This window comes from Phalacrocorax aristotelis, chromosome 9, assembly GCF_949628215.1.
Source record: "Phalacrocorax aristotelis chromosome 9, bGulAri2.1, whole genome shotgun sequence".
In the NCBI taxonomy this organism is placed as follows: Eukaryota; Metazoa; Chordata; class Aves; order Suliformes; family Phalacrocoracidae; genus Phalacrocorax; species Phalacrocorax aristotelis.
The window spans coordinates 34,568,871-34,594,511 of NC_134284.1; the positions used below are offsets into that span (position 1 = coordinate 34,568,871).

Here is a 25,641-nt window from a genome sequence, read left to right on the forward strand (position 1 = left end):
GTGGAGTTTTTGCTGGGACAGGCTCAGATACACAGAAAATGGACATAACATTGTTCTCTTTGCTCCATGTTTAGAGAAAGAAACCTTTCACTTTCCTGCTAAAGAGGGTTTTTAGTATCTGGGGTTTTCATATATTTCAAGTCAAGTATGTGAAAAGTCTGTTACCTTTCTAGGACACGCTGCGAACGGAAGACAGATTGACGGTAACTTGAAAGGGTGGATGAAATAAGCCTACATCCTCATCAGACCTCTCTAGATGATAAGGTGGGATTTGTTGTGGAAGGAGGGACTCTTAGTCATGAAGTGGCAGAGAGAAGGGCTGAGATCCAGGGCAACCCTCCTGCAGAGAAACAGAGGAGTCTGTACCCAGTGTGGCTATACTGGAGTTATCACAGAGGTGCAGGGATGTTATCCCTAATTGTCTAACTTTGTATGTTGGTTTAGGGATTTTTTTAGCAGAGGAAAGCTCAAGAAACTAGCTCTGAAGGAGATAACCTTCTCAGCTGAAGTAATGATCACTTTCTAGAAAGGATGAAAAATGTTTAAACTTTTGCCAGGTTATTAGCATCTTCCAAGCTAATTTCACGTGGAAGTGTGGCAGAGTGGCAGAATCTTGAGCATGTCACAGGCACCAGGATTGGAGTCTCACGTGATGCTTTCAGGTCATCAGCACCACACAAACCCTGCACCTCTGCCAGCAATAGCCCTGAACTAACAAAAACAGTGTGTCCTTGGCTTTGGGGGTGCTTTCTGTGAGGATGTGGTTTTCCTCACTGTAATCTTTTTCCCCAAACAATACTAAAAAGGGGAATCCTCTAAGCATGGAAGACAGCCTCAAATTGGAAGTGAAATTCAGATTTTGCTATCCACTTTTTTAGCCCTCTCTTTCTCTTCTAGGGTTACTCTTGGCAAATCTCCCTGCCTGGGAAGTGGTGCTGTGACCCCTGGCTCTCTGCAGTCACACCGCCCAGGTTTTACATAAGTGCAAAGAGCAGTTTTACAAACGCCTGTAATTTGGTTATATTTGGGGACATTTTCACATGACAAGTGAAAGGTCAATTCTTTATCCAGAGAATCCCTTGCTAGCAATTTTTAAGCCCTTGTTGCAAAGAATTAGGGCACTAGAACATTTCAAACTGAAGGGCTCAGGGATTGTTTGAGAAACCCCTTGAGCAGCGTTTGTTCCCCAAGACCTCCTTCTCCACAACAGGCTTGAAATATACGAAAACCCCAGATACTAAAAACTGCCTTTAGCAGGAAAGTGAAAGACTTTCTTCTCTAAAGCCGCACACAAGCCAACCCTAAGGCCCATGATTAGCATCAGTTATTTCACCCGTATGCCTGGAGGAAGGCAACATTTTAAGCCCCTAAAGCCATATTCTTCAAATAAGAAGTATTTAATAATCTTTATGATAGACAGTAGTGCTATCTCTGCCTTTAACGAAGCTTTTGTTCTGCTAAATCTTATTCACAGGCTTCATTCTGAGAATATATGTAAGTGTTGGCAGGACCAGTGACCCATGTAACTGTAATGCAGTGGGTTGCTATAAAACAAGTGAGAGAAATCTAAGGTTTTATTCCGGCAGTCTTAGTGGAGGTGAAATCAGTGTCTGCTAGCTGGAGCTATGGGGTTTTTGTAGGAAAAAATCCCCACTTGTAATTTTCCCATTAGGAAATTTGCTGTAGAAAAGTAATTTTTAAAAGATCTGGAGGAAACCTCTTCTTCCCCCCAATTTTTTAAGGTTTTTCCACTTTTTCTGCTTGATTAAAGAAGAGAAAAAAAAAGAAACCTTAGTTATTTTAATATATTTCATTTGGACTTCCTTTTTTTTCTGGAAAAGATTTAGTAAGTAAGGTATTATTTGCGTTACTTTCTTAGAGAGGGAGGGGGCTAACAAGCAAAAGTTTTATTTTTAAATGTGAAAAGCAAAACTTTTAAAAGCAAGACTAAAGCAATTTAAAAAGTTTAAGATTTTTAAAAAGCAAGGCTCTCTCTTATATGTATTTTTTAAACATTACTTGTTCATGGGGAGGAGTAGCTTTTTTAAAAAGAGAAAAGGAAACATTTTCAATAATCCTCAGATTAAGATGCTCAAAATTTTATTTTTGCATAAAGTCTTTCATTTTGAATTAAAAAGTCCCATTTGGCTGAAAAAACCCCTACTTTCAGATAAAATAGTTGCCTTCCTTATATCCCAGATATTCAATGAAGAAACTTCAAAGTCTGCTTAGTTTAACTATTCAAGGTGTAAAATACAGTGTAGTGAAAGTGAGGGTGGCAAGAGATGACCTTAAAAGTTTGCTAGCATCTCTAGCCGTACGGCTTTTCCTTCTAGGCTATTTAAACACATAGCAACAATGGGAAAGCAGAAGGGTTTTCTGTGCTCAGAGAAATGCGGACGGTGACAGTGAGTGATTTTATAGGAGGTGCTCAACCTGCTTAATCTACCTTTTTTTTCAGATTTTAACAGACTTCATGAAGCTTTATTTATGTATTTACCTGTTGTTCTCCGTCATTGTTTTAAAGTCAAACCAATGGGACTGAGTGAGACTGAGGTGGCCTAAACTGGCTGAGGCAGATGTTTGCTTATCAAAGAGCTGATTTTGCAATACTGTGCTATCTCTCCCAGCAACATCCCTCGCTATGGTCCAGGTTCTGGGCCCAAAACCTTGAAGGGAAAGGTGAATGTCCATTTTGCATATCCCATTTGTGTGCTAAATGACCATGGTATCTTAAATAGGGCTACGGTGGCAATTAAAATAATGAGATACATAAAAGCCACCTGCTTTAAATAAATACAGTAATCTGCCCAAAGCTCCCTGAATGGACTGGTATTCAGTGAGAGCCCTGAACCTGCATACATACCTATGCTTAACAACATAATCATTAAAGAACAGAAACCTTTCCTTCTAATCCCCCTCATACAGGACAACATGTGGATGTTAGCATATTTGGACTGCTTTGCATTCCTTCTTGCCTGCTTTTGAGAACATACTACATTTTAAAACTTGTTGGGTTCTTTCATGTTTTATTTGACCCTATGTAATTGCATTCCTGAAGGAATAACAGGCTCCCACAGTGATTTATACCCTGTATTAAATGTCAGTTTTGAAGAGACACAGTTAGCAGTTTGGTTTAACCTCCTGCCTTCCTATGTAAGTTCAAAAATGAAGCGGAGCTCAGGATCCAAGGGGAAAAGTAAAAAGATGAAAATGGACTTAGAGGCAGCAAGGAATGAGATGTATGTGTTCCTGGCCCCGCACCTTTAGAAGCCACCGGAATGAGATTCCATAAAGCTATCTCTATTTTTAACTGTAATTTGTATACTTCATTGCTGCCCTTGACCAGTCGAGAAGGCTGTAAATTAGCACTGCGAAACGCTCTGCTTTCTCCGGGCAGACAACTGCAGCGTCTCCAACAATGGGCCAGAACATTTTTCCTGCAAAATCAACCAAATCAACCAACAAACCAACCCCCAGTGGGTTTGGCATGTGTCCCAATAAGAAGGTCAGCAAAATAAATTGTCCTTGTAATTAAGAGTTGCTCCTTTGTTTTTATGTGTTTAACTGCGCATAAATAGCAAAGCAGGATAGGTATGTTATTACTGTTTTAAATATTTCATTCCCTTTGTAGATTTCCTTACGACATAGTTAACAACTGCTTAATCATATGTTATGACCTAATTATGGGGGATTCAGTTAAATAAATCTTGATGTAATGGTATATTCTTGATGTAATGGTACTCTGATGGCTGCTTTTATGTGCCTGTGTGCATTTAAATGTAAAAGTAAATGCAGCCTGCGTAAGGATCTGACACATGACTTAAATGGTCATCATCTTTAGAATCACTGGCGAAACAAGTTACAAGAAGACTTCTTTTAAGCAAGGATACTGTACATAAAAACCTATTTCCCATACCCAGGAAACGAACATCCTAGCGGTCACTTTCTTTAATGTGCAACCGTAATGTTTCATTTCCCAGAAAGGAGATTTAGCTGGAGCTGCTCCAAGGAGGATTCTGTTTCCACACTGAAAGCAATCAAAGTTTTGTTCAGATTAGTTTTCCCTAAAAAACTTTGGCAAAGGTATTTAAATTAATGCAAAACTTTTGTAGGATCAGGCCGGGGGACCATTGATAGTTGTTCTGACATAGGCAAATGGCTATAGTTTATCAGCTGAAGTCAATCAGGGCATTTCCATTGCCTTCTCCAGAGCCTCACTTGTCCGACAGATGAACGACGAGTACAGATCTGTTCTGCTGTTTGCCAGGTGGGAAGGCTGACAGGGATCTTTTATTTTGAAATGAAAAATATAAGTGATAACATTTTCTTAAGGTTGGATTTATCTTGCCAAAGGCGAGTGTCATAAAGTCAAGGAATAAGTTGCCGTCTGGAAACGCCTACCTCTGGTGACTATTCAGGGAGCTAATATGACTAGCTTAGACCTGATGCTTGCCTTTCAGGTAGATAGTTAGGTAAAATGAATCCTACCATGGGATGTATACACGGTGTTGTGTATCAGCCTCTCAACTTCTAGATGTACTGCCAGATCACTGTAAATATTTGTGCCTTGGTGTGAGACACTCTGGGATAGGTCCATCACCCCCTAAATACAGCTGGAAGACAAGAATTTCGTGGTAATCTGAGGGTAGAAGCCTGTGGGGTGCAATTAATATCTCAGGAATATGGGATCAGATTTGCCTTTCATAGCTTTAGATGGCAGAATGGGAGATATCCATCCCTGCACTTGCCACACTTTCCCATCAGTGGAGAGAAGTAGTCCTGTCTGATGGGATTATTCCTGACAATGTTATCAGTCCAAAGTCAAAGGAGCAAGTCTTGAACTTGGGTGCCTGTCCTCATGGCCATGAGTCTTGGTTCCCCTACATTCACTAGGATCACCTACAGTGGCTGTCCAACTTCAGGATCATGAATACCCAGTCCTAAACTGATTAGCATTTCCTCTCTGGTCTTTACTTTGCCATTTGTGCTGCCAAGCTAGGACTGCAGGCTCCAAGGGCAGAGCATTATCTATTCATGCATAAACCGAGAGCAGAGCTCAGCTCTGCCCATTATAGAGTGGGAAAACTTGAAGACGAACTTAAGTTAAGGCCCTTATTCAATGGGATCTGGTTTAAACAGACCTGTGCACACCGTGGCATGGTGGTTTGGTTATTATGTGACTTGGGTGGTGACGATGTAGAGGTTATACCCCGGGTATAAATCTGCTAGCCTTCCTGGTAGGTTTGATTCAAGAAGGAGGTTAACCAATAGCAGAAAAAGAATCTTAAACCAGTGTGAGTAGAGAAAAATCAATTCCTAACCAGCATCCAGTCAGTACTTGGTCTTAGTAATAAGAATTGGAGAACTGAGTGAGGAATATCTCCTGGATTTCTCAAATCTTTTAGAAAATATTAGGATTTTGCAGCCATTCAAGGCACTAAAAGCTAAAACAACACCAGCAGAGGGAGACAAACCCTGTTATCAGGTGAGCCCTGTCTAGCAAGACCTGTAGGATTCGCTGCTTTTTTATAGGAAGCTGAACCAGCAACCTGAAGGCAAAACATCTTTTGTGAAATGCTGTGTGCCATTAATGCCTGCACATATTTAATAGCATGAACTTAGGGATGAAGGAATTTCTCTTAAAAAAAAATCTTTTGGTACCATACTAAATGTTTCATTGGTCTGAAATAAAATGTTTCAGTTTGGTGGGTTGCATGTGTGTGGGCATGTGCGTACGCATAAAATACGTTCAAAATGCAGTTATGCTAACAGTTTAGAAAATTCATTTCAGATAAAAAATCAGAACATTTAAAAAAGATTCACCTAAGTATTCTTGCCTTCTTCTGATTATTTTTTCCCTTTCTTTGGAGGGTAAGCTGTCACTGGACTTGACACAAGTATACCTTTAGGCTTGACCACTCTAAAACCGTGTTTCCTGGTGAACGGGACAGCTCTTTGAAACATTTTAATCAGACCAAATTGTGATGGTTGTCATCAAGTAAGAAAGCAACCCGGACTTCCACAGGTAAGTTAATTTTAATTCCATTTGGAAATAAATTAAAACAATGAAGAATCTGAATCACAAAAGCTTTCTTAAGGTGTAAGTGGCAGAAGATATTGCCTCAGGTGGGCTTATTTTTCTCTCCAGATGACACAAAAAATCACAGGCGGTTCCAGAGCCATTTTCCTTCTGAAAAGTTTAGTGACAAAAGAAAATGTTTCCTTTGCTATGTGTAGCCTCAGCCCCTTTCTCTGAAAGAGTGGAAATGGGAAGAAAGATCTGAAAATTAATGAGTGTCTTCTGCTTTGTAGCATAATTTTTAACCTTTTCATGTTCTTTCAAGTTGTGAAGCAGTCTTGGTTTGCTTGAGGCCATAAGGTGGAGATTTCTTTTGCCATTGACCTATTATATTTTCAGGTTCTTCACTGGTCAGAGAGGTTCGCTTTTTTACTCCTCTACCTGTATGTCTAAAAGGATGATTTTCTTGACCAACGAGTATGTGGAGAAGCATCCCCTTGTTTGTGTATATTGAATATTGCACGTGCTGATGAAGGGGCAAATGGCTTTTATGGCAAAGGATTGCTTGCGATGGCAGGAAGTTGTGATGCATTTTTAAAAAAGCAATTCCATTGTCCTTTGCACTGGAGGTGACCTGGATGGGTTGACACAACTAGTACTACCAGAGATGGGGTTCAAAATCCAAACTCTGCACGTGCTGTGGGATTGAGTTGCCCACCTCAGGAGGTGAGGGACCTTGTCTGCCAAGGTTAGCCATCAGTGCATGCCCTGTGAATGCTGTGGCTTCATGTGTTTCCTGCAAACCTCTCATTTTGAGCAGTGCATAGGGGGTGATGTGCATGGTTGTGGCTATAAGACCCAAGGATCTGAGGTGGAGGAAGCCTTCTCAGACAGATGATGTTCATGCTGGCTGGGTCTGCAGGCATCCCTTCCAGACAGGACAGGATCTGCTTGTCTGGGAGTCCTGCATCGCTTATCTGGAGGAAAGCTTCTGAATGGGGTGCAGAAATGGTATTTTATAGCATGAACCATAAGAGAAAACTTGTGCAGGGGGATAGGTCTGTAAAAATCATCCTTTAATTAATTGTCTAAATAGAAATAAATGTGTATGCCTTCAAATGCACTGCCACTGTAGATAAAACCAGCAGTAAAAATCTCTGGGAGTGTTCAGGAAAGATTTTCTCTTTCCCTATTATGGAACAAAGATACTTGTGATAGTTTTGACTGGTATAAATATATACTAGAAGGGAAAGGGATGGAGGGGACCTTGAGAGATCATCTATCCCTCTACCACAAGGCAAGATTTGCCAGGTCTGAGCCATTCCTGGCAAATCTTTGCTTCAACAGTGACAGAGCGTCTGCACGTCCTTGACTAATTTCTCCAGTGCTCACCTGTCCTTCCTCTTAGGAAACATGTCTAATGTTTGACCTAAATCCTCCTTGCTGCAAGTTAAACCCATTATTTCTTGTCTTATACCCACTGGACATAGAGAACAATTTATTACCTTCCTATCTGCAACAACCTTTTACATAGTTGAAGGCTGTTATCATGTCTCCCCCTCAGTCTTTTCTTCTCTAGACTAAACAAACCCAATTCTTTCAATCTTTCCTCATAGGTCATGTTTTCTAGACCCCTGATCATTTTTGTTATGGAAATAAACATCCTTTAAATCAAGTTCTGTGAATCAATCTTGTGTAGAAAGGAAGGGAAACAGAGAGGTTAGGTTAGCATTGGGAACAGGAATCTGGTGGTGAAAGAAGTGAATTTTCTGAGGTCTGTTGAGAGTACAGCCTTCCATTCTTCTTTGGGTTTAGGAAGTACATTGAACAAAATTTTCTTTCCCCAAATTTCCTTGGGAAACTCTTTTACATATCTGCTACCAGAAGGAAGACAGTATCTCATTTCCACAGGTTGTATGCAAAGTGGTCTCTGGAAAAGCATTGAGAAGGGTATTGGAGAGAGGTGATTTTTGATCTTATTGCATGTCCATCATGCAGACTTTCTAAAATCCACTTGCCTGCAGTGATATCAACCCTCATTCTCCTACGTAGGTCACCCTCAAAAGATAGTTTAAAAGTGGATCATAACTCTCGGACATTTAATGCAACCAGAGACTCCACAGAGAAGATGCTGATGAGTATTTACCTGCTGTTTTGGTTGTAACGTTCTCCTTTACTACATGAGCTGCTCAGAGAGCATTGGAAATACCAGTACAACTGTTTCATCCACAAAAGCATATACCATCCAAGACTGTAGTCCATCTGAAAATGTATGTTGTAGAAAGGAATGCTCTAAGCATTGCCACCATTTCTCCCTCTAAAGGTGGTTTCTCTGACAAGAAGGAGAAGACGACTCTTGCTGCTCCTGTGTTTAGCCATCTGTCAGCACAGCCATCTACCAGAGCCCAGAAGTCTAATCTCGGTCTGCTTCGTAAGCTCCATAGAGTATTAACCTCTGTATAATATCCTGCTCATTACCAAATGGCTCAGGCCAGGTCCTCTTAAAAGCTTAGTTCCCTACATCATCTTGACCACTGATTGGATCATGGACCTAAGGGAAGAGATAACAGCTATCCCAGACCAAGTATGCATGGAAGAGTTGGATCAAGATAATGATCCAGCAGGTCCTAAGCAACCTGGTCCAGCTGACCCTGCTTTGAGGAAGGGGTTGGCGGTCCCCTCCAAACTCAGTAATTACGTGATGCTGTGATCAGAACGTTGTATTTGTGCAACAGTTTATTTAGGAGAGTGCCTGATAGTTTACAGCCAATGGCTCTAAACTATGTCCACTGTTAGATGGACATCCTGGGCCCTTTTGTTTTGGTTCTACTATTTTGGGATTCAGAGAAGGTGGATCTAATGCATCTTACAAAAGTTTCATCTCCTCAGTAGAGTCACTATGAGCTGGGTCTTTGAAGAATCAAGGAGTTAAGGAGATTGCCACTGTCAACTTAAAAACTGGGGGCTGCAGAAGCACCCAAGAGAAGTTTCCTATGTTCATCCTCCTTTCTATCCTAAAACCAGCATGGGCTGGGCTGAAGCTGCTTCAGGTGTTTTTTTAGATCCTAGATTGCAGAGGACTACGCTGCTAATGTTTCTAGGCAAGCGAAGCCTGCAGCAGCCTTTTGTTCTTGGTGGTTCAGATGGGCAAAGCATTGACTTGCAACTTCCCTGTTACTCAAAGGTAAGTGTGAAGCTGTGGTAAATCTAGTTTCAGATCAAAGACACGGCAGCCACATGATGTAAAGCATTCAAACAATCACTTTTCTTTTAAAAAATATTCTTCTGAAGGCTTTATGCTGGGTTCAGATATCACCTGTCTTTCCACAGCCTGTATAAATAGTAAAGCCAGCAGGAGCACCACACTGCATGCTTTTGCTAACGCGAGAGAAATGTTTTGTGCTAACGTCTGATCCAGATTCCTCATTAATGGACACAGAAACATGGCCTCAGTGTTCAGCCTGCAGAACAATGAACCTATAAACATGGGACAGCATAACTTTTCCTAGAGAGAGCTGAAGGGCCAAGAGCATCTTAAACTGGAGTGCACCGATGTACCTTGAAAAAGGAGTTCAGGAAGATACATGAAAAGAAAAAGAGGTGGAGTGTAGAAGCCACAGAAGGACAAGTTTCAGTCCCTGCACAGGAGATGCTGAAAAGGTGAGAGGTTTCATGTTAGCTGGTGGGTGGTACCTGTGTGAATGTGGAGTAACCATTAGAAAGAGCAAGTAGTTCTCAGACAGGCAAAACCCTATTGAAAAGAACAATTTTGCAAAGAAACTTCCCAGTGTTTTCTCAGCAGAGACAACACTGATTTGACCTGTCAGACATGTTAAATTTCAGGCCTTGTCTGTGATCAAGATAGCTGAGAGTTCTAACAGTCTTTAGCAGAGGTCCAAAATAAACATGGTGTGGTGAAGAAAAATGCTTTTTGCTCTGTGCAGACTACTGGGAACAGCCTTCCTTTTGCTGTCCGACCCAACAGCAAAGGCTCACTTATCTTCCAAGAGCCAGACTCTAGAGGATGCACGAGTGCTTCCTCTAAGCAAAGGAAGGAGGCCAGGGACAATATTTTGGCTGAAGTGTGATACGTTTGCTCTTGAGATGCCAGTAAGTGCATGCATTCCAAAAAGCAGTTTTGCTTTGATGAGTTTGGTTGTCATGATGGGCCTGTGTTGTGGTAATAGGCAAGAAAAAGCTCTGGTTTTAGATATTCTTATTTTTACAAATATCTAGAAGGATATTTGTAAAGATAAAGAGCAAGAAACTCTACTTCTCTTAACTAGTTGTAAATGGTATTGTAACAGAATCAGTCTTCTAGCCATTAAAGACAGGCATACAGCATTAGATACAATACTAAAAGTTGCACTTCTGAGATGGTCTCCATGTAATTTCTCCCATATGGACCCTAAAACTCCAGATGCTCTAAGATGTGTTTAAGACCCTGTAAGACACAGGGCCATCACTAATTAGCAAAGTCCCTGAGCACGTGTTTAATTTTAAGCATGTGCTTTTCTCTCCCAGGAGTCCATAGGACTTAAGGACTTTAAGTGAATGGGTTTAGGGATATGCTTAAAGATAAGCATGTGTTTAGTTGCTTTCTTGTACTGCAGCTTTATTTGTTTTTACAGGAATAAGAGAAATGAAAGATCTTATTACAGATCAAACACAAATAAATGTCCAAAACACAGCAGGGAGGCTTTACGTCTTGGTTCAGAGCCCGGTGAAGTCAATGGAAAAACACCCCAACACCTCAGTGGACTTTGGAGCAAAGTCCTCTGAGGACTGATGATGAACCCACTGCAGAAACTTGTTGAATACCTCATGTTTCTTTGCAAGGTTCCCTTATCTTGTATCCAGATGTTGCTAACAAAGATTTTTATTAGCTGCTGAGAAGTACTAGAGTGGCAGTTTTTCAACTCTTAAAATACATGCACATATAGATGAGGCAGAAATAGTTTGCTCTGCAGTAGCAACTGTGGTCTGTGGAGCTGTGAGTGTATTTCAAAAGTTTCCTGGTTCTTATCAGTAGAACCATTTCTTGGTCCCACCGATCTCAAAGTGTTTGCTCTCCTTCTTTCATGAAGTGCAGTGAGGCAAGTGTGACACAGTTACTAGGGTAAATGTTGCCTCTTTGCAGAGGGAAAGGTTTACACAACAGGAACAGCAGGTTCCTTTGAATAGCATTCATCTTTTCTGCCTTTAGATCTCTACAGTGTATACAGCAACACCCGAGTTACTCATTTAGATTCTCTTTTTAGGTGTGCAGGGAAATAGACACCGTTTTAGAGAAAGTTGATCTATTTTTGATGTTCATTTCAGGATGAGACAATGCTGGAGATTTCTCCAGTCGATCAGCTGAATTTCCACCCATACAGCTGGATTTTGATCCTATAGTTCAGGCTGAAGCATTCCTTACTTCTGCAGAGACTGCCCTAATCAACATCAGCAGAACCACCTGAGCCATCAGCCATCACCCAGCAGGGAAAATGATTATGCGCTGTCTTGTCAGGCTTGTCATGAAGGTAGGTGTCATTAGAATGTATGTGTTTCTGCCTCCTCCTCGCAAGTCATTTGGGTCGCAGTACTGGAGCCATGGGACAAGCTTTGTCCGAGCTCGCACGCAGAGTGCCCATCTAGAGTCTCTGGAGAACTGGTAAGCAGTTAACACTTGCTAAGCTGATATTGCTTCCTCTTCTATTATTACTTGTGTTTACTAGGTCAAATTGACATTGGTCTGCAAGGATGTGCTATGGCCACATCCGAGTACCCATCAGAGTCTCTGGAGAATTGTTAAGCTGTTACTACGCGCGCTACGCCCGTGTCGCTGCATTGTCAATTATAGCCTATGTTTGCTAGGCAAAGACGAGCTATGGTCACAACTTCATTTTGCTCTGGAGAAATAGCCTCTGTCACTCCGGGCCTTACTTCCCCATCAATGAAAAACTTCCGGTGGTATCCACTGACAGTGGCTCTGGGATTTGGTATGCTGGGAAAGGCTCCTGTCCGAACTGCTTAGCACAATGGAGTTGTACTGTTCTAATAAAGATAATAGTGATACTATTTGCAGCTTGGATGCTCACTGGGTGAACCCCACAAAATCCCTTTGATGTTGTATTCATTTTTGGTGTCTTGATCTTTAACTGAGATCTCATTTTAAAGCTAGAGAAAAGAATGCAAATATTCACCCAATTATAAAATGCAAAACTAAAATGTTGGACTTGGTCTTTCTTTTCCTTCACAGCTCAGAGATTGCAGGGAAAATTATTTGAGGTATTTTCTTCCTCTACACCAAAACAGAGTCTGGCTTCTACATAAGTATTTCTGTCAAGTGCCGAGAGCTGTCCTTTTCTTTCAAGCCATTTCACAGAACTGGAAGACACAAATCAGTAGGTAAATGTGCAGTACCTGTACTAGTAGAAATTATTATTTCTACTTTTCTCATGATTATGATGATAGGAAACATTTCTTTCTTGTTCCCTAGAAGAGTTATTTCTTCTACCTATTCCCTGTCTTAAATTTTTGCAGTCCTCTGAACAGAATCTGCAGTCCTTAGTCACGTAAAAAAAAACCCCCAAAACATTGGCTTGAAAGGAAAATGTTAACTTCTTCAACGAGTGGAAAAATATTTCTGTTGCTTAAACGTAGGTAATTAGACTGAGGACTTTCTCCAAAGTAAACCTTGACAATCTAACAATCATCTTTGGCTTTTGCACTGCATGGAGTTTCTTTTACATTGTTAAATGCATTCCATGTTTCAGTAAATGACACCAGGCTCACCAGCAGTGACTGAGTGATTAGTTTATCATCCTCTTAGTGCAGCCATCTAGATCTTTAACTCTTTAAGCAGTGGCATTTAAGTCTTGAGAACACCCAGGATCATGCCTGAGGCTTTAGACATTCTCAATTCAAGCAGATCTTGGATATCAAGTGAAAATGAAGAAAAGAAAGTAGGTGGATGCATTCTGATAACACTTTGAACAAGTCAGGTAAGCTAAATTGCAAATAAACACCAGGCTTTTTGCAGAGGAAGCCAATTCCCCTTTCCTGGGACCACTTAGGTCATTGGGTGTCTGAGCAGCATAAAATTACACAGAGAAAATCTAACAGCATACAAAGAGAGTGAAGGGTGACAAGTCTACATTTCCTAAGACCCAGGGATGTGGGACAGGTTTTTTTGGCTGGATTTACTGCTCATCTCTCATGGGGCAGTAAAATGAACAGTTTTACAAAGCAATTTATTATAGTTGAATCTAGTTGAAGATGTCCGTGCTCACTGCAGGGGGGTTGGGCTAGGTGACCTCTTCCAACCCAAACTAGTCTATGATTTATAAAAAATAACGTGAGCTGAAACATGCCCTTGTGCTAAAACCTTGCTCACGCAGAGGTGTATAAGTACATAAAGCTTAGTAGCAACAAAAGTCTTTGGAGAATGAAGGGCCTCGACTTACTTTGGAAAAGAAAGGTGCAGGAAGATTTTCAGACAGAAGGGAAAAACTTTGACCTGTGAGCTGCTGCCCAGCTGCGCCTGCTGCTCATCATCATGGATCTTCACCTATCATCCGATCCTGCTCAGTAACGTGAGCCAGATCACTGTGTGCCCTCTGCCATGGGAGACATGGAGCCGCTCACCCTGTAGAGACAAAGCACTTTGGGGGGACTATTGCGGGGAAGGGTCTGAAATGTATGAAGACAGCATTTACATGCCTCAGGCAACAGAACAGAGCCCAGCCTTTATTTATTTTTTATTTAAAAATTGCCTTTTGTCCACTGGCTGTGTTTTTTAGTTTGGTTTGAGTTTTGGTTTTTCTTTTTTCAGACTGGACTTTGAGTTTTGCTGGTTTGGGTGAAAGGAGATTTTGCCCAGCAGGGCAAGAGTGATCCAGTGTGGACAGGGAACGGATGATGCTGGGTGAGATAAATTCTCTGTATCCTGAAGAGGGTTGAGAGTGGATTGGGAGCTACTTCTGAGACAGCACAGCTGTGCAGTTCCTGCAAGCCTAGGCAGACTAGTTAGGTCTCCAATTTTCTGGTGACTATTGCTTAGCCCGCAGGCTGTAGCCATTCTCAACACTGTAGGTACATTCAGGCACCTGCTTCAAGTACCTTTACCTAGCAGAAAATGATGGAAGTGATCCAGTTGTGCCATCCGTTTCAAGGCACCTCCTCTGCAGTGGTCTCATCTTGGGCTCTTGGTTACTACCAGCTGGGGAACCTCTGAAACAGGAGCGGTGACTGTGCTGGTGGCTGCCAGTGGACCCAAGAGATGGAAATGAACCACACAACAGCTTTGCAAGTTGAAGCTGTCCTCATGGCACCACACAGAGAGAGATTCTGTCAGGCTCACCTTGGATGGCTGCTATTTTGTGCTTTGGATCTGGGGTTTGTCTCTACTATCCTTGCCTCAATCAATACTCATCGATTCTGAGTCCTCTTTGGCCTTCTCATTTAATCCTCTGCACTTCAAGCATGTGTCTTAATCCACTTCATCTTGCAGTCCCTCAAGCCCCAACCGCACTCAGCCTCTCCTCCGTCCTTCCCGTGCTCAGCCTGGTCTGAAGTGGACAGGCAGCAGGATTTCCTGCCCCGCTTTGCTTCCATGCCTCACTGTTAAGTGGGGAAAGAGTGATGGGAGATGAAGTGACTTGCTGAGGGCCTCTGGAGGCAGGACAGATGACTCTCTGGTTTTGGCAGCCATGGATTTAGCTCAGCGTTGAGTCTTTGTGAGGAATGTTTATAAGATGATGCCACTTCTATAAATGACATTGCACATTTGCTTTTTGCAATATTTCTTTGAATGGGGTGTGGTGTCATTTGCATACAATACCTGGTTCTGAATCTTGTTGCCTTATCAGGTATGTGTACAGAGGGTGGGAGAAGGTGGCAGAGTCAGCAGGACGGAGATGAAACAAACAGGAATGCAGGGTGCGACCAGGGGAACAAAGAGGTCTTCACGGAAATTGCTGCAGCTTAGTTCTGCTTTCCGTGACTCAAAGTGTAACACCAGTGCACCCAGGGAGCTGGTACTGGGACATACCAGTGTCATGCTAACCCCAGATCCTGCACAAGTGGCAAGTGCTGGTTCAGACCCTTCATCCTGAGCCTTTTGTTCAAAAACCTCGTTTTAAGCCTATTTCTCTTCCTGTCTGGGTGATGCTGTGCGCCTGCCAGTCGCATCACTCCGGGTTGTCTTTGCAGACCAGTGCTAGCCTGTCGTGACACCTTGGTGCCTTTGGCTTCGGTCCCGTTTTCTAGAATTGCACTTGGCCTTGCCTTGGCCCTTTGCCCAGACTGAATTTGCCTTCTTGGTTTTCACTTCTTTCCCATATCGGTTTTCTCTCCTGTTCTGTCTTCCTGCTTATCCTCTGGGGTCTGGCTCTGTAAACCCTTCTGCCCAGGTGGACCTCCGTGTGGCTGTGCAACCCCTCACTTCCAAGGTCCCTTCATACGTAAGGCAGAGTGAGATTTGGGGTGTCTTCACGCTCGCTCTCTTTTTGCCATTACAATTTTTTTCTGCTTCTTCAAACTGATTTTTAGATATTCCTCTCCTAAAAGTCCCTCTTCTCCCTTTTTTATGAGCCAGTTCCTCAGTTTTATTCCTCTGTAAGCTGTTTGGTGACTGGTATTTTAAAAAATAAAATAAGTAGATCCTGCAAACAGCGTTTAATAGAAAGCCTAGTTCGCCTGTGGGATTAGACACGCACGGTACACACGTACAACGCTGGTTTGCCCACATCGTTTGGATAAGGTATCAGAGAGTACAGACTGTCTTTGCATTGAAGCCTGCAGGTCAAGAAATTGGCCTCCCTTCATTTCACGGGCCGTGTGGCTGCCAGCCAGTAATCTAAAGCCCTGATGACTATTTCTGGAAAATGCTAGAAACCCACCTCTGACTACAATGTGTTTAATTCCTTGTTTCCAGGCATATTCAGTTTCGCTTCTTCCTTATGGAGGAGAATTTGCTTCTGTAGTTTTTGAAATGGCCCACGGCAATGATTGCTCTCTGCTCTTCTCGAGCGGGTGCGACAGGAGAGTCAGCCCAGGTCTTTCTGCTGTAGATGAGATGGGAATCACTGGGTGTCTCTTCACGATGTATGGGCCAGTACAGCTTTTGTTTCATGTGCTGTAAATGAGAGATCATACAGAGTCTCTGTGTCATGTTACTCTTCTGATATGTTCCCAGGGGCTGAAGCCCCACTGGAATGGTTTGAAAGCCTTTTGTTTGCTGGGTTGGAATTTGAGGACCTGTTTGGAACTAATATTTATTTTTGCTTTATTTCTGAGAATGGTGCAAAATGCTCTTGTTCTTCCAGAATGGAGGCTCTGACATGCCTTTAATTCTAATTGCCTCCTCTCCCCACTTTTAAAAATTACTCTTCACTGTTAAGCGTATGCTTAGCCACTTGGATAAAGTAGGTTCTTGGTGATTCAGCCAGTGTCACAGAAGCACAAAGCTGAACCTAGACCTTCTGAAGTCCAAATCAACTCCTTCATCATTAGGCCAGCCTTCCTTTAGGCATCCCAGTACTTGCAGCACTGCACCAAACCTATCGCCTTTGAACTTCCCAGGTAGCTGAAGGCCTGCTTTAGGCTGCTGAGTCAGCGTCTGTGTCTGATGGAAGCAGTGAAGGAGAGTATAGGTAATTGCATATGTAGAAAAGAGCCAAAAATGAAATCAGGTTTCACTACAGTTGGCACAAACAGTGCCCCTGCTCAGGTGCTTTTGGGTAGTAGTTGGTTGGCAGAAGAGGTGGGCTTTAATTCTATTTACAAGCGTTTTTTGTTGCCCCAGTATGGAGCAGAGCTGCTAACAGTAAGTAAGAATGTCTCTACCTTGAAAATAAACCCAGCTAACACCTCACTCGTTAGCTTGCTTTATCAATAATAAAACAGAGAGCCCTGCCGCACTGTAGTGAAGTAGGTCCTGCTCAAAGGTTTGTCAGGAAGGACTTCAGGTTCTTTTAGCTCCTTCCTTCTGCTGTACAGGGCATTACCCCTTTCATAAGGGTTAAACCTGTAGGATATTTGCAGTGAACTGAGTTGTCCCAACAAACTGCTGCACTAACATGGATTGTTTTGTACTAGAATAATCCATCGAGGTCCCGCCTTTGTTAGGATCCTGCTGCTTTTAGTATGTTTTAGGTGAATGTGATGGATACATGCATGTCTGTGTGTGTTGGTGCGTACACACATATATATAGACATACGTGTCTCTAAAAGCACATACGGCACTGGGTGAGAAGTAAGAGAGTAGCTTGGCTAGGAATACCTACAAAGCCCATACAACCTGCAGCCTCATCTATATGTGTGTGGAGAAGGAGCCTTTCCCTCAGAAGCGACCTCTTTCTTGTCACATGTCTGTGGGAAGCTCGTGCTCTGTTCATACACGTTTGTTGTGCAAGGTTATTCAGCGAGCAGTTTCTAAGAATGATCCTTGGTCTGATGATTATTTGTCACCAGGCAACTGCTACAAACGAGCCCCACCAGTTTATTATTGCTAGAGATGGAGGCCACAGGGCATGCCCATGTTTCCTGACTGGGAATCCCTAGCAGGATTTTCAGCTTTCAGGTGAGGATGTTCACATTAATGAACTCAAAATTCAGCGATGTGCTGACATTCCCCAGCACTTGTGATAACGCCTACCAGTAAAGTCCTGGCTATTGCTGAAAAGCACATAGAGCTGGTGGGAACTATTTTTGCAGCAGTTGTCCTGCTCTGCTTTTTACGGCTTGTACTAGCGTTTGAAATCATTAAAGCTTGTGACGATAGCAGATCTCAAGATACAATTAAAGGACAAAGACAAATGTCGGCACCCCGGAGGTGCCACGTGGTTGCGTGGAATGGTAGATTTGGCAGCGTTGCTAGACAGTGAGGAAGAGCAAAGCATTTGAAATATCGGAGTGGCAGCCGAACTCAGACAAAGCCGCGTATCAGTGCTAGAGACACGCTGAAGTGGTATGTACGCTCAGGGAGCTGCCAACGCTTGTGGTATTCTCAAAAAGTATTCATGACTCAACAGATCCAAAATGAATCTGCTTATCTTAGATAGCCATATGGCCGTATGGCGTCCATTAGAAGAATGATGGTCTTTATTAGTACCAGCTACAATTTCAGAGCAGGAGGAATGCGTTCTTCATCTTCTGGAGGTCCTTCCTACTTCTCAGGGATGAGGCTTTGATTGAGCGGGGAGTAATTCAACATGGCAGCAAATGTGTGCTAAAGGCAACATTTCTTTCCAAAAGCTGTATGAGATCAGTGCGTATTCTTCTTGTAACGTTGATCAAGGAAACCAATCAATGTGCAGATGATTTTACCACAGATGGCTTAAAGAAGTATTTCTAACACAGTTCAGGAGGATTTTAATAACGGACTGTTAAAATGGCTCTACCTTTATTTTATGAATTGCGTTGCTGAAGCACTTCCCTAAGACCCGGGGCCTCCTAGTTTTGAGGCACTGCACAAGTGTCTCTTAAGGAACAGTATTTAGCAGCACAGACCTTACACTGTCACGGCAGAAGATGGACAAAAGCAAGGAGTGACATTTCTAGGCTTGCTCACTCTTGGGAATCTTTGAAAAGTGACAAAGTGAACGAGTCACGTAAAAGCGACAGAAGACTCTCCCTGCGTGGGACAGGCAACCTTTTAATAGCGTTTGCAAAACAATAAAAATCACCCTTAAAAACTTAAAAATAGAAAAGAGCAGACAATCCTGCTGCCTTTTTATAACTGCATTTTTTTTTAATGTTCCCACACAGTGCTTTTGTATGTTTTTGTAAAAAAAAACAAAACCCAAACCTGTTTGGAATAGAATGGCAATCCTGAACGTGATTCTCTTCTTAGCTCAGGAGTGGTTCTAGTTGGGGTCCTGACACTTCAGCAGAGACGCTTTAATGTAAAGCAGAAATAAAGTCCAAACTGGGCCCAGTCCTGTGTTTCAGGAGAAGTATGAGTTTCTTTATTCAGGAGAAGGTAGAAAATTCTGGTAGAACAGGCCAACTCTGAAGCATTCAGAGAAATCATGAAAATCTCAGAGTGGTTGTAAAAATGTTCCTTTCGCCATTCAAGCAGCTGCACTTGTTTTCACCGGTTGTAGCCCGGCTCTTTAGCGAAGAGCTACTTTGGAAAATGTAATCCCTTGGAGTTGTTTGCTCAGTTCTCTTTGTTTTAATTGACAAGCTGAGGCAGTTGAAAGGAAAGGGTAGGAGGGAATTGATCTTAGGACACTTATGGGCATCTCCTCCTGTAATTCATGTAATTAAACCGCCTCTGACATATGACTTTATTTATTTATTTATGGTTTTAGGCTTGTTTCTGCTCAAGCGCAAATCTGGTGAGATGAGTTTTTTTCTTTCCCAAGGCAGGTTGTTTGCAAACTTTGGAGCTCAAAAGGTGTAGCTGCTCTAAAAATAACATCAGATGCAAGAACTGGTTTGGGAAGGTCTCTCTGTGCTCGAGTCCAGAGGCATCTCCTGAACTGCTGCCATTAGGGGAAAAGTTTGCCTTGTAAACAGAGCTGGCCTAATTTCTAGAGGTGCTGAACACCGACCTGCTGTGCCTGCTGGTAGGTCCTGAGCACACGAAACCTGGGAACAGGTCAAATGTTAGTTGTTGGGGTTTTATCAGGAACTCGTCTGGGCAAATCCACGATTACCAGGTTGAAAACAAAAGGGAGCAAATAATTGCCCCTTGGCTAGTGACCCCTGCAAGCAGAGCTGGGCACCCGGACTCTAGGAGACCTGCCAGCTCCTGGGCTTCTCGCTGCCACTGACAAAACAAGTCTTCTGCCACAGTCAAGCTCTGCACGTTCATGAATCACCTCTTTGTCTGGCCATTCTTTGCAGGGTGACGTTCCCAGTGACCTGGTGCTTCGCTTGCAGAGGAGGCCAATGGCCTCGCTGTCCAGGTGCAGAGATCCCCGCAAGGTTTTTCACAGAAGTCAGAGGGGAAGAAGCCTGGCAGCAGAGCCCCGGATACGGCTGGGACTTGGTCACAGGCAAGAACCACACCAATCCCCCTCTCACCCACGCGAGATGTGATGCAAGGGGAGGCGTGTCTTGTGTTGAGCATAGACATAATGTTCTCTATTTTTGATGTGCTGGGTCTTTAAAGCGCACAATTTTGTATCTACCGCTGAATTAAGCAGTGTTTGCTTTTCAAACCTTCCACATTTGTATTTTTAGCTCCGTTTTGGCATTCACTTTTTTGGGTGGAATATATAACACACTTGGTTGTTCAGCGCGCCTGGACCGAATTCAGCCTATGTGTAACTCCACGGGCTTGAGCAGAAGCTACGTTCAAGGTGAATTACTCTCTATGGAGCTAAGGAAATACAGCTTCTGTAGACATGCGTTTCAGCTCCCTCAGTAAATGCTACACTATTTCCATCCACGGTTATTCCTTTGTGGTTTGGGTTATGTATTTACATTCTACCGAATAAATACTACAGCTTTCCCCATGACTAACACTTCTTAGTAACCAATAAGCTACTCAAATACGCTATTGCCTCCTACAAGAGCCTAAACCGCACTGCTCCCCACTGGCTTTCTGTCCCCAGCCGGCCACCTCCTTGCACAGAGGCATGGTTAACCAGCGTTACATAAGCAACTTTTTGGATCTGGGTTTAACGGGACGGCTTACGAGAGCAGGCGCTGGATGCCGTGGGACTGAATTCCTCAGCGGCAAACATTTCAAACACGGCCACTCTCCGATCCTAACAAAATCCGAGTGAGGGCTTTAGACAAAGAGCGTAACGTATGGTTGCTGCTCCCCCAAAGAGGGAGCGAGTTGCTTTTCCAAATCCAGAGGTCTGTTTTAAAAGCAGTGCTATACAGGCCCTTGCGTAAACTTTGTTTATAGACTGGAGTATTTTCAATGAAAATGTTATTTAACTTTAAAAAGTTGCACAGCAGCTACTCCAAAAATTGTTTTTCCTTGTTAAGAATAACACACAGTGTGATACATTTGAAATGGCGATAGCAATATTTCACAAATTCTGATGGATTCATAGTCCAAATACCTTGCTAACAGATGTTTCTTTTAAACTCAGAGTGGTACAGGAATAACTCAGAGGTATTACAGTGTCAGCACTGCCTTTTATCTGTGCGTGTCCTTTCAGTGACATCCCCAGGCTTTTCTAATGCATGGGTCAGGTCTGAGCTAAAAAAAAAAAAAAAGTGAAATATGAAAAGGAGCGGTATCTGATGGTGTGTGAGTTTTGGGGCGGTGCTGCGAGGAAGCTGCCGCGGGCTTGCTGTCCACTTGAGCACGGCAGCCTGGTGGTTTGTGGGAATCCGCTGGTTTGCAGCCGTCGTTTCTGAGCTGGCTTTTGGCCGTGGTTAATTGATGAATTTAGGAGTTGCATGGCCACTCCACGACCACATCTTTTGGTCTCGTGAATTAACTAACTTCTCTCGCTGTGGATGACATTTTGCCCAACACAAAGGGGTACCCAGGCGGGGCAGTGGGACTATATTTTAAGGCCCTGGTGAAGTTCTCTTTATTTATTGTGGGATCGTTCAGCCTACTCGCCTCCTCAAAGTATGTGGCATCCGTCGCTCTTCCTTAGGGGGTCCTTCTCAGGAGCTGCCTTCTCCACATCTTGTTCGTGCATCGCCCCCAGTCTGTCCAGCTGATGTGCACTACTGGCAGACCAGACTATCCCCAAACCCCGCCTGGGGAGGGCCTCAAGCCTTGGCAAGCCTGGCTCTTAGTATCAACCCCAAAGCTGGCCCAGGGCAGCTCTGGGGTTGAACTGCAGGGCAGGGAGCATCCTTCCTTCAGGAGCCCCCTGTTGCTACCCCTCTGGAGCAGCCGGTTGTGGCCGTATGCCGCCCACGCTGCCTTGGGAAGGTGCCTGTTGACACCCAGATGGGGGTCCAGGCATGGGACCTGGTGGGAAGCTGGGGGAGAGAGTTATTCTGGCAGCCAGGGAGGGAAGGGGGAGGAGAAGGTTGAGAAAATCCTGGGTGGGAACCCGGGGCAGGGATAAACCACAGGCCCGCACTGGGCTGCCAGCCCCCCGGAGCGTGGCGGGGGGGGGGTCTCCAGCAGCGTGTGGCCCCCCCGGGGGTGTGAGCACGGGAGGCACCGGGGCTCTGCCGCCGTCCCTTTCCCCCTGCAGCTGCTTCTCATTCCCAGACGCTCCCTCCTTTCTCGTCAGGGGAGAGGCTCTTCCCGACTTCTTCCCCTTCCCAAACCGGCGCGCTGGGCGGGGGCCGTGCGCGGCACCCCCGGGCAGGAGGGGGCCGCCGGGCCTCGCACCGTGGCTTGTGCCGGTCCCGCGGGGATGCACCTGAGCGGAGCTGGGGCGGGGAGGGGGGGACGACACTCACCCCGCCCCGGGGGTGGGGGTGGGGTCCGCGGTAACCCCCGCCACCGGCGGGGTCCCGACCCCCGAGCGCAGCCCCTCCGCCGGCCGCCGCCCCCTCCCCGCTCCCCTCCGCCGCGGGGCCGCAGCCGGGCGCTGGGCGGCGGGGCGGGCCGGGCCGTCCCCCGCGGGGCCGGGCCGGGCCGGGCCGGGGGCGGGCCGGGGGCGGCGGGGCCGGGCCGGGCCGGGCCGGGCTGGCGGGGGGTGCGCGGCTCCACGTGACTGCGGGGCCGGGAGAAAAACCGGGGCCGGCGGCGGCGGCGGCCGCACTGCGCCCGGGCGGCGATCGCGGGAGGCGCTCGGCAGCCGCTGCCCCGGGGCTTTCGGCGCGCTGGGTCCGGGCGGGCTCTCCAGAATCATGGACTGTGCTGATATGCCTTGCTTGCTGTCAGTGAGTACAGCCCTCTTCTTCCTCGGCTCCGCTCGTTACTTTGCGCTGTCCTTGCCCTTCCTTATTTTACTTTTTTTTTTTTTTTTTTTTTTAAAAAAAGTTTATTTTCTCCCCGTCCTCCCTCCGCGGGGCTTCCGCCGGCGGGACGCGAACCCGCGGTCCCGGAGGGCCGGGCGCCCCTTCCCCGCGGGGCGCCGGGGCCCCGCCGCGCCTTCGCCCGGTCCCGGCCCGTCCCGGCGGGGCGATCGGGGCCGGGATGCGGCGGAGACCCGCCTGCCCGTGGGGGCTGCCGGGCGGCCGGCGGCTCGTCCCTGCCCCTCGGGGGCTTCCAGTGTCCCTCTGCCATTTATTATTTACTATTATTAAGTTTATTCGGAAGAGGAGGAGGGGGGGTTTTGCTTCTCATCCTGACTTTCCTTGTTGTTTGTTGTTGCGTTTTTACACCCCAGAGACACCATGATTCCTGGTAACCGAATGCTGATGGTCATCCTACTATGCCAAGTCCTGCTAGGAGGTACTAACCATGCTAGCCTGATACCCGAGACCGGCAGGAAGAAAGTCGCAGAGCTTCAGGGACAAGCCGGATCCGGACGCCGCTCTGCCCAAAGCCATGAACTCTTGCGGGGTTTCGAAACAACTCTGCTGCAGATGTTTGGGCTGCGAAGGCGGCCTCAGCCCAGCAAGTCAGCCGTCATTCCTAGTTACATGCTGGATCTCTATCGACTCCAGTCTGGAGAAGAGGAGGAAAGCCTCCAGGAAATTAGCCTGCAGTACCCTGAGCGATCGACCAGCCGGGCAAACACCGTGAGGAGTTTCCACCATGAAGGTCAGTGATGGGAGGAGGTAAATTCCCAACCCCGGTAGCGGTCGGGATTTCCTTGCGTTTGGAAGCTCACAAATGCGTTTAGAAGCAGGACGTGCCCGGCCCTGAATTTACGGGAGGAAAACCGCCCCCCCAAGCCTGCTGCGTGTGGGTGACAGGCGTGCTGCCCTGCATTTTTTCCAGCATCCTGCGCTTAACCCGAGCTTGACCATATTTTGAGGTCCTTTCGCTTCTGTTGACAACAGCGGGTTTCCTTCGGTGCCTCTGCCTCGGGGTCACTCCCTGGGCTCGCGTGGATTTAATGGCTCTGGATCGGATGCGGGAGTAAAGTGAGGGCGGGATCTCGGCCCTGGTGTGTTTCTTTTGAACTATCAAAGCGATTGCTGCCTGGTTTTGCTCTTAAGAAAAAAAAAATCAAAAAAAACCCCAACTCAAATTTAATACTTACAGCTGTGTGTTTATAAGGTTTATTCAATAGGCCCTTGTAATCTGATCCAAATGTTTCCTAGCGGATGTTTCTTTTCCAAAGTAAATCTGAATTATTAATCCAGCCGCATCATTACTGCGTTGGAATTTGCTTCTCTTTCTCCCCCTGCCCCCTGCGCCCCATAACAAGACACCTCTGTGCTCTGTGGCGCCGCACCTCGCCACGGAGATGATTTTGGAGAGGTTTTGGGGGGCGGGGAGGGGGGGAGCAAAAGGGGAAAAGCCATCTCGAAAGGGGAAGTGAGACGGGAAGGGGTGACCCAGTCCAGGCACCGGCTCGCAGAGGGCGAGCGAGCGGTGCCGGGGCAGGCGACGCTCCGGGTCCAGCGGGGAGGGATGCGCGGGGGAGCGGAGAGGTGCCGGTGGCTGCCAGGCAGGTGAAGCGCGGGTGGGTGCTGTGGCTGCACTGGGGGCTGGGTGCCCTGAGGCTGATGTGCTCTTGTTTGCTTTTTGTACCGCTTCCGCCCCCTCCCCGCTCCCCTCCAGAGCACCTGGAGAGCGTCCCGGGTCCCAGCGAGGCGCCCCGGATCCGCTTCGTCTTCAACCTCAGCAGCGTGCCGGAAAACGAGGTGATCTCCTCGGCGGAGCTGCGTCTGTACCGGGAGCAGGTGGAGGAGCCGAGCGCGGCGTGGGAGAGGGGCTTCCACCGGATAAACATTTACGAAGTGATGAAGCCGCTGTCGGAGCGCGCTCAGGCCATTACGCGCCTGTTGGACACACGTCTGGTGCACCACAACGTGACGCGCTGGGAGACCTTTGATGTGAGCCCGGCTGTGATCCGGTGGACCAAGGACAAGCAACCAAACCACGGGCTGGTGATCGAGGTGACCCACCTCCACCACGCACAGACTCATCAGGGCAAACACGTCAGGATTAGCCGATCTTTACCTCAAGGGCGCGGGGACTGGGCTCAGCTCAGGCCGCTCCTGGTCACTTTTGGGCACGACGGGCGAGGCCATGCGCTGACCCGCAGAGCCCGCCGGAGCCCCAAGCACCAGCGTTCCCGCAAGAACAAAAAAAACTGCCGCCGCCATGCCCTCTATGTGGATTTCAGCGATGTGGGCTGGAACGACTGGATCGTGGCACCCCCGGGGTACCAGGCGTTTTACTGCCACGGGGACTGCCCCTTCCCTCTGGCCGACCACCTCAACTCCACGAACCACGCCATCGTGCAGACGCTGGTGAACTCCGTGAACTCCAGCATCCCTAAGGCCTGCTGCGTGCCCACGGAGCTGAGCGCCATCTCCATGCTCTACCTGGATGAGTATGACAAGGTGGTCCTGAAAAACTACCAGGAGATGGTGGTGGAGGGGTGCGGGTGCCGCTGACCCCCTTCCCTGCCGCCCTCTCCTCCCCTTCTCTCTCCCTCCCGTCCCACCCCAGAACTGCTTGCTATAGCTGGACTCTTCTCTAAACTAAACGTTCACCTTGACCTTATTTATGACTTTATGTGCAAATGTTTTTGACAATAATGATCATATATTTTGACAAAATATATTTATAACTACATATTAAAAGAAAAAATAAAATGAGTCATTATTTTAAAGGTAAA

General features: G+C 45.9%; 1 protein-coding gene and 1 long non-coding RNA gene across 4 annotated transcripts; both read left to right on the forward strand.

The window, feature by feature from the left end:
- On the forward strand, positions 1 to 21,610 carry LOC142062190 (uncharacterized). Of its 3 annotated transcripts, XR_012662394.1 has the most exons (5): positions 1 to 6,028; positions 9,085 to 9,206; positions 9,353 to 9,682; positions 11,345 to 11,547; positions 19,865 to 21,610. It is a non-coding gene; the product is annotated as an uncharacterized LOC142062190 (long non-coding RNA). The 3 variants fall into 3 exon arrangements; XR_012662395.1 differs by lacking the exon at positions 9,085 to 9,206 and having other exon boundaries at positions 4 to 6,028; XR_012662396.1 differs by lacking the exon at positions 9,085 to 9,206 and having other exon boundaries at positions 9 to 6,028; positions 9,441 to 9,682.
- Positions 21,611 to 22,614: 1,004 nt separating this feature from the next.
- BMP4 (bone morphogenetic protein 4) lies at positions 22,615 to 25,641 on the forward strand. The gene is made up of 3 exons (XM_075104316.1): positions 22,615 to 22,780; positions 23,230 to 23,606; positions 24,576 to 25,641. Exons 2-3 carry the CDS (start codon positions 23,237 to 23,239, stop codon positions 25,415 to 25,417), a joined length of 1,212 nt encoding a protein of 403 aa, XP_074960417.1. The 5' UTR covers positions 22,615 to 22,780; positions 23,230 to 23,236; the 3' UTR covers positions 25,418 to 25,641.

Coding starts and splice junctions, on each gene's coding strand:
- BMP4 (XM_075104316.1), top strand. CDS start 23,237: ATGATTCCTGGTAACCGAATGCTGATGGTCATCCTACTATGCCAAGTC. Junction 23,607..24,575: donor GAGGAGTTTCCACCATGAAG/GTCAGTGATGGG, acceptor GCTCCCCTCCAG/AGCACCTGGAGAGCGTCCCG.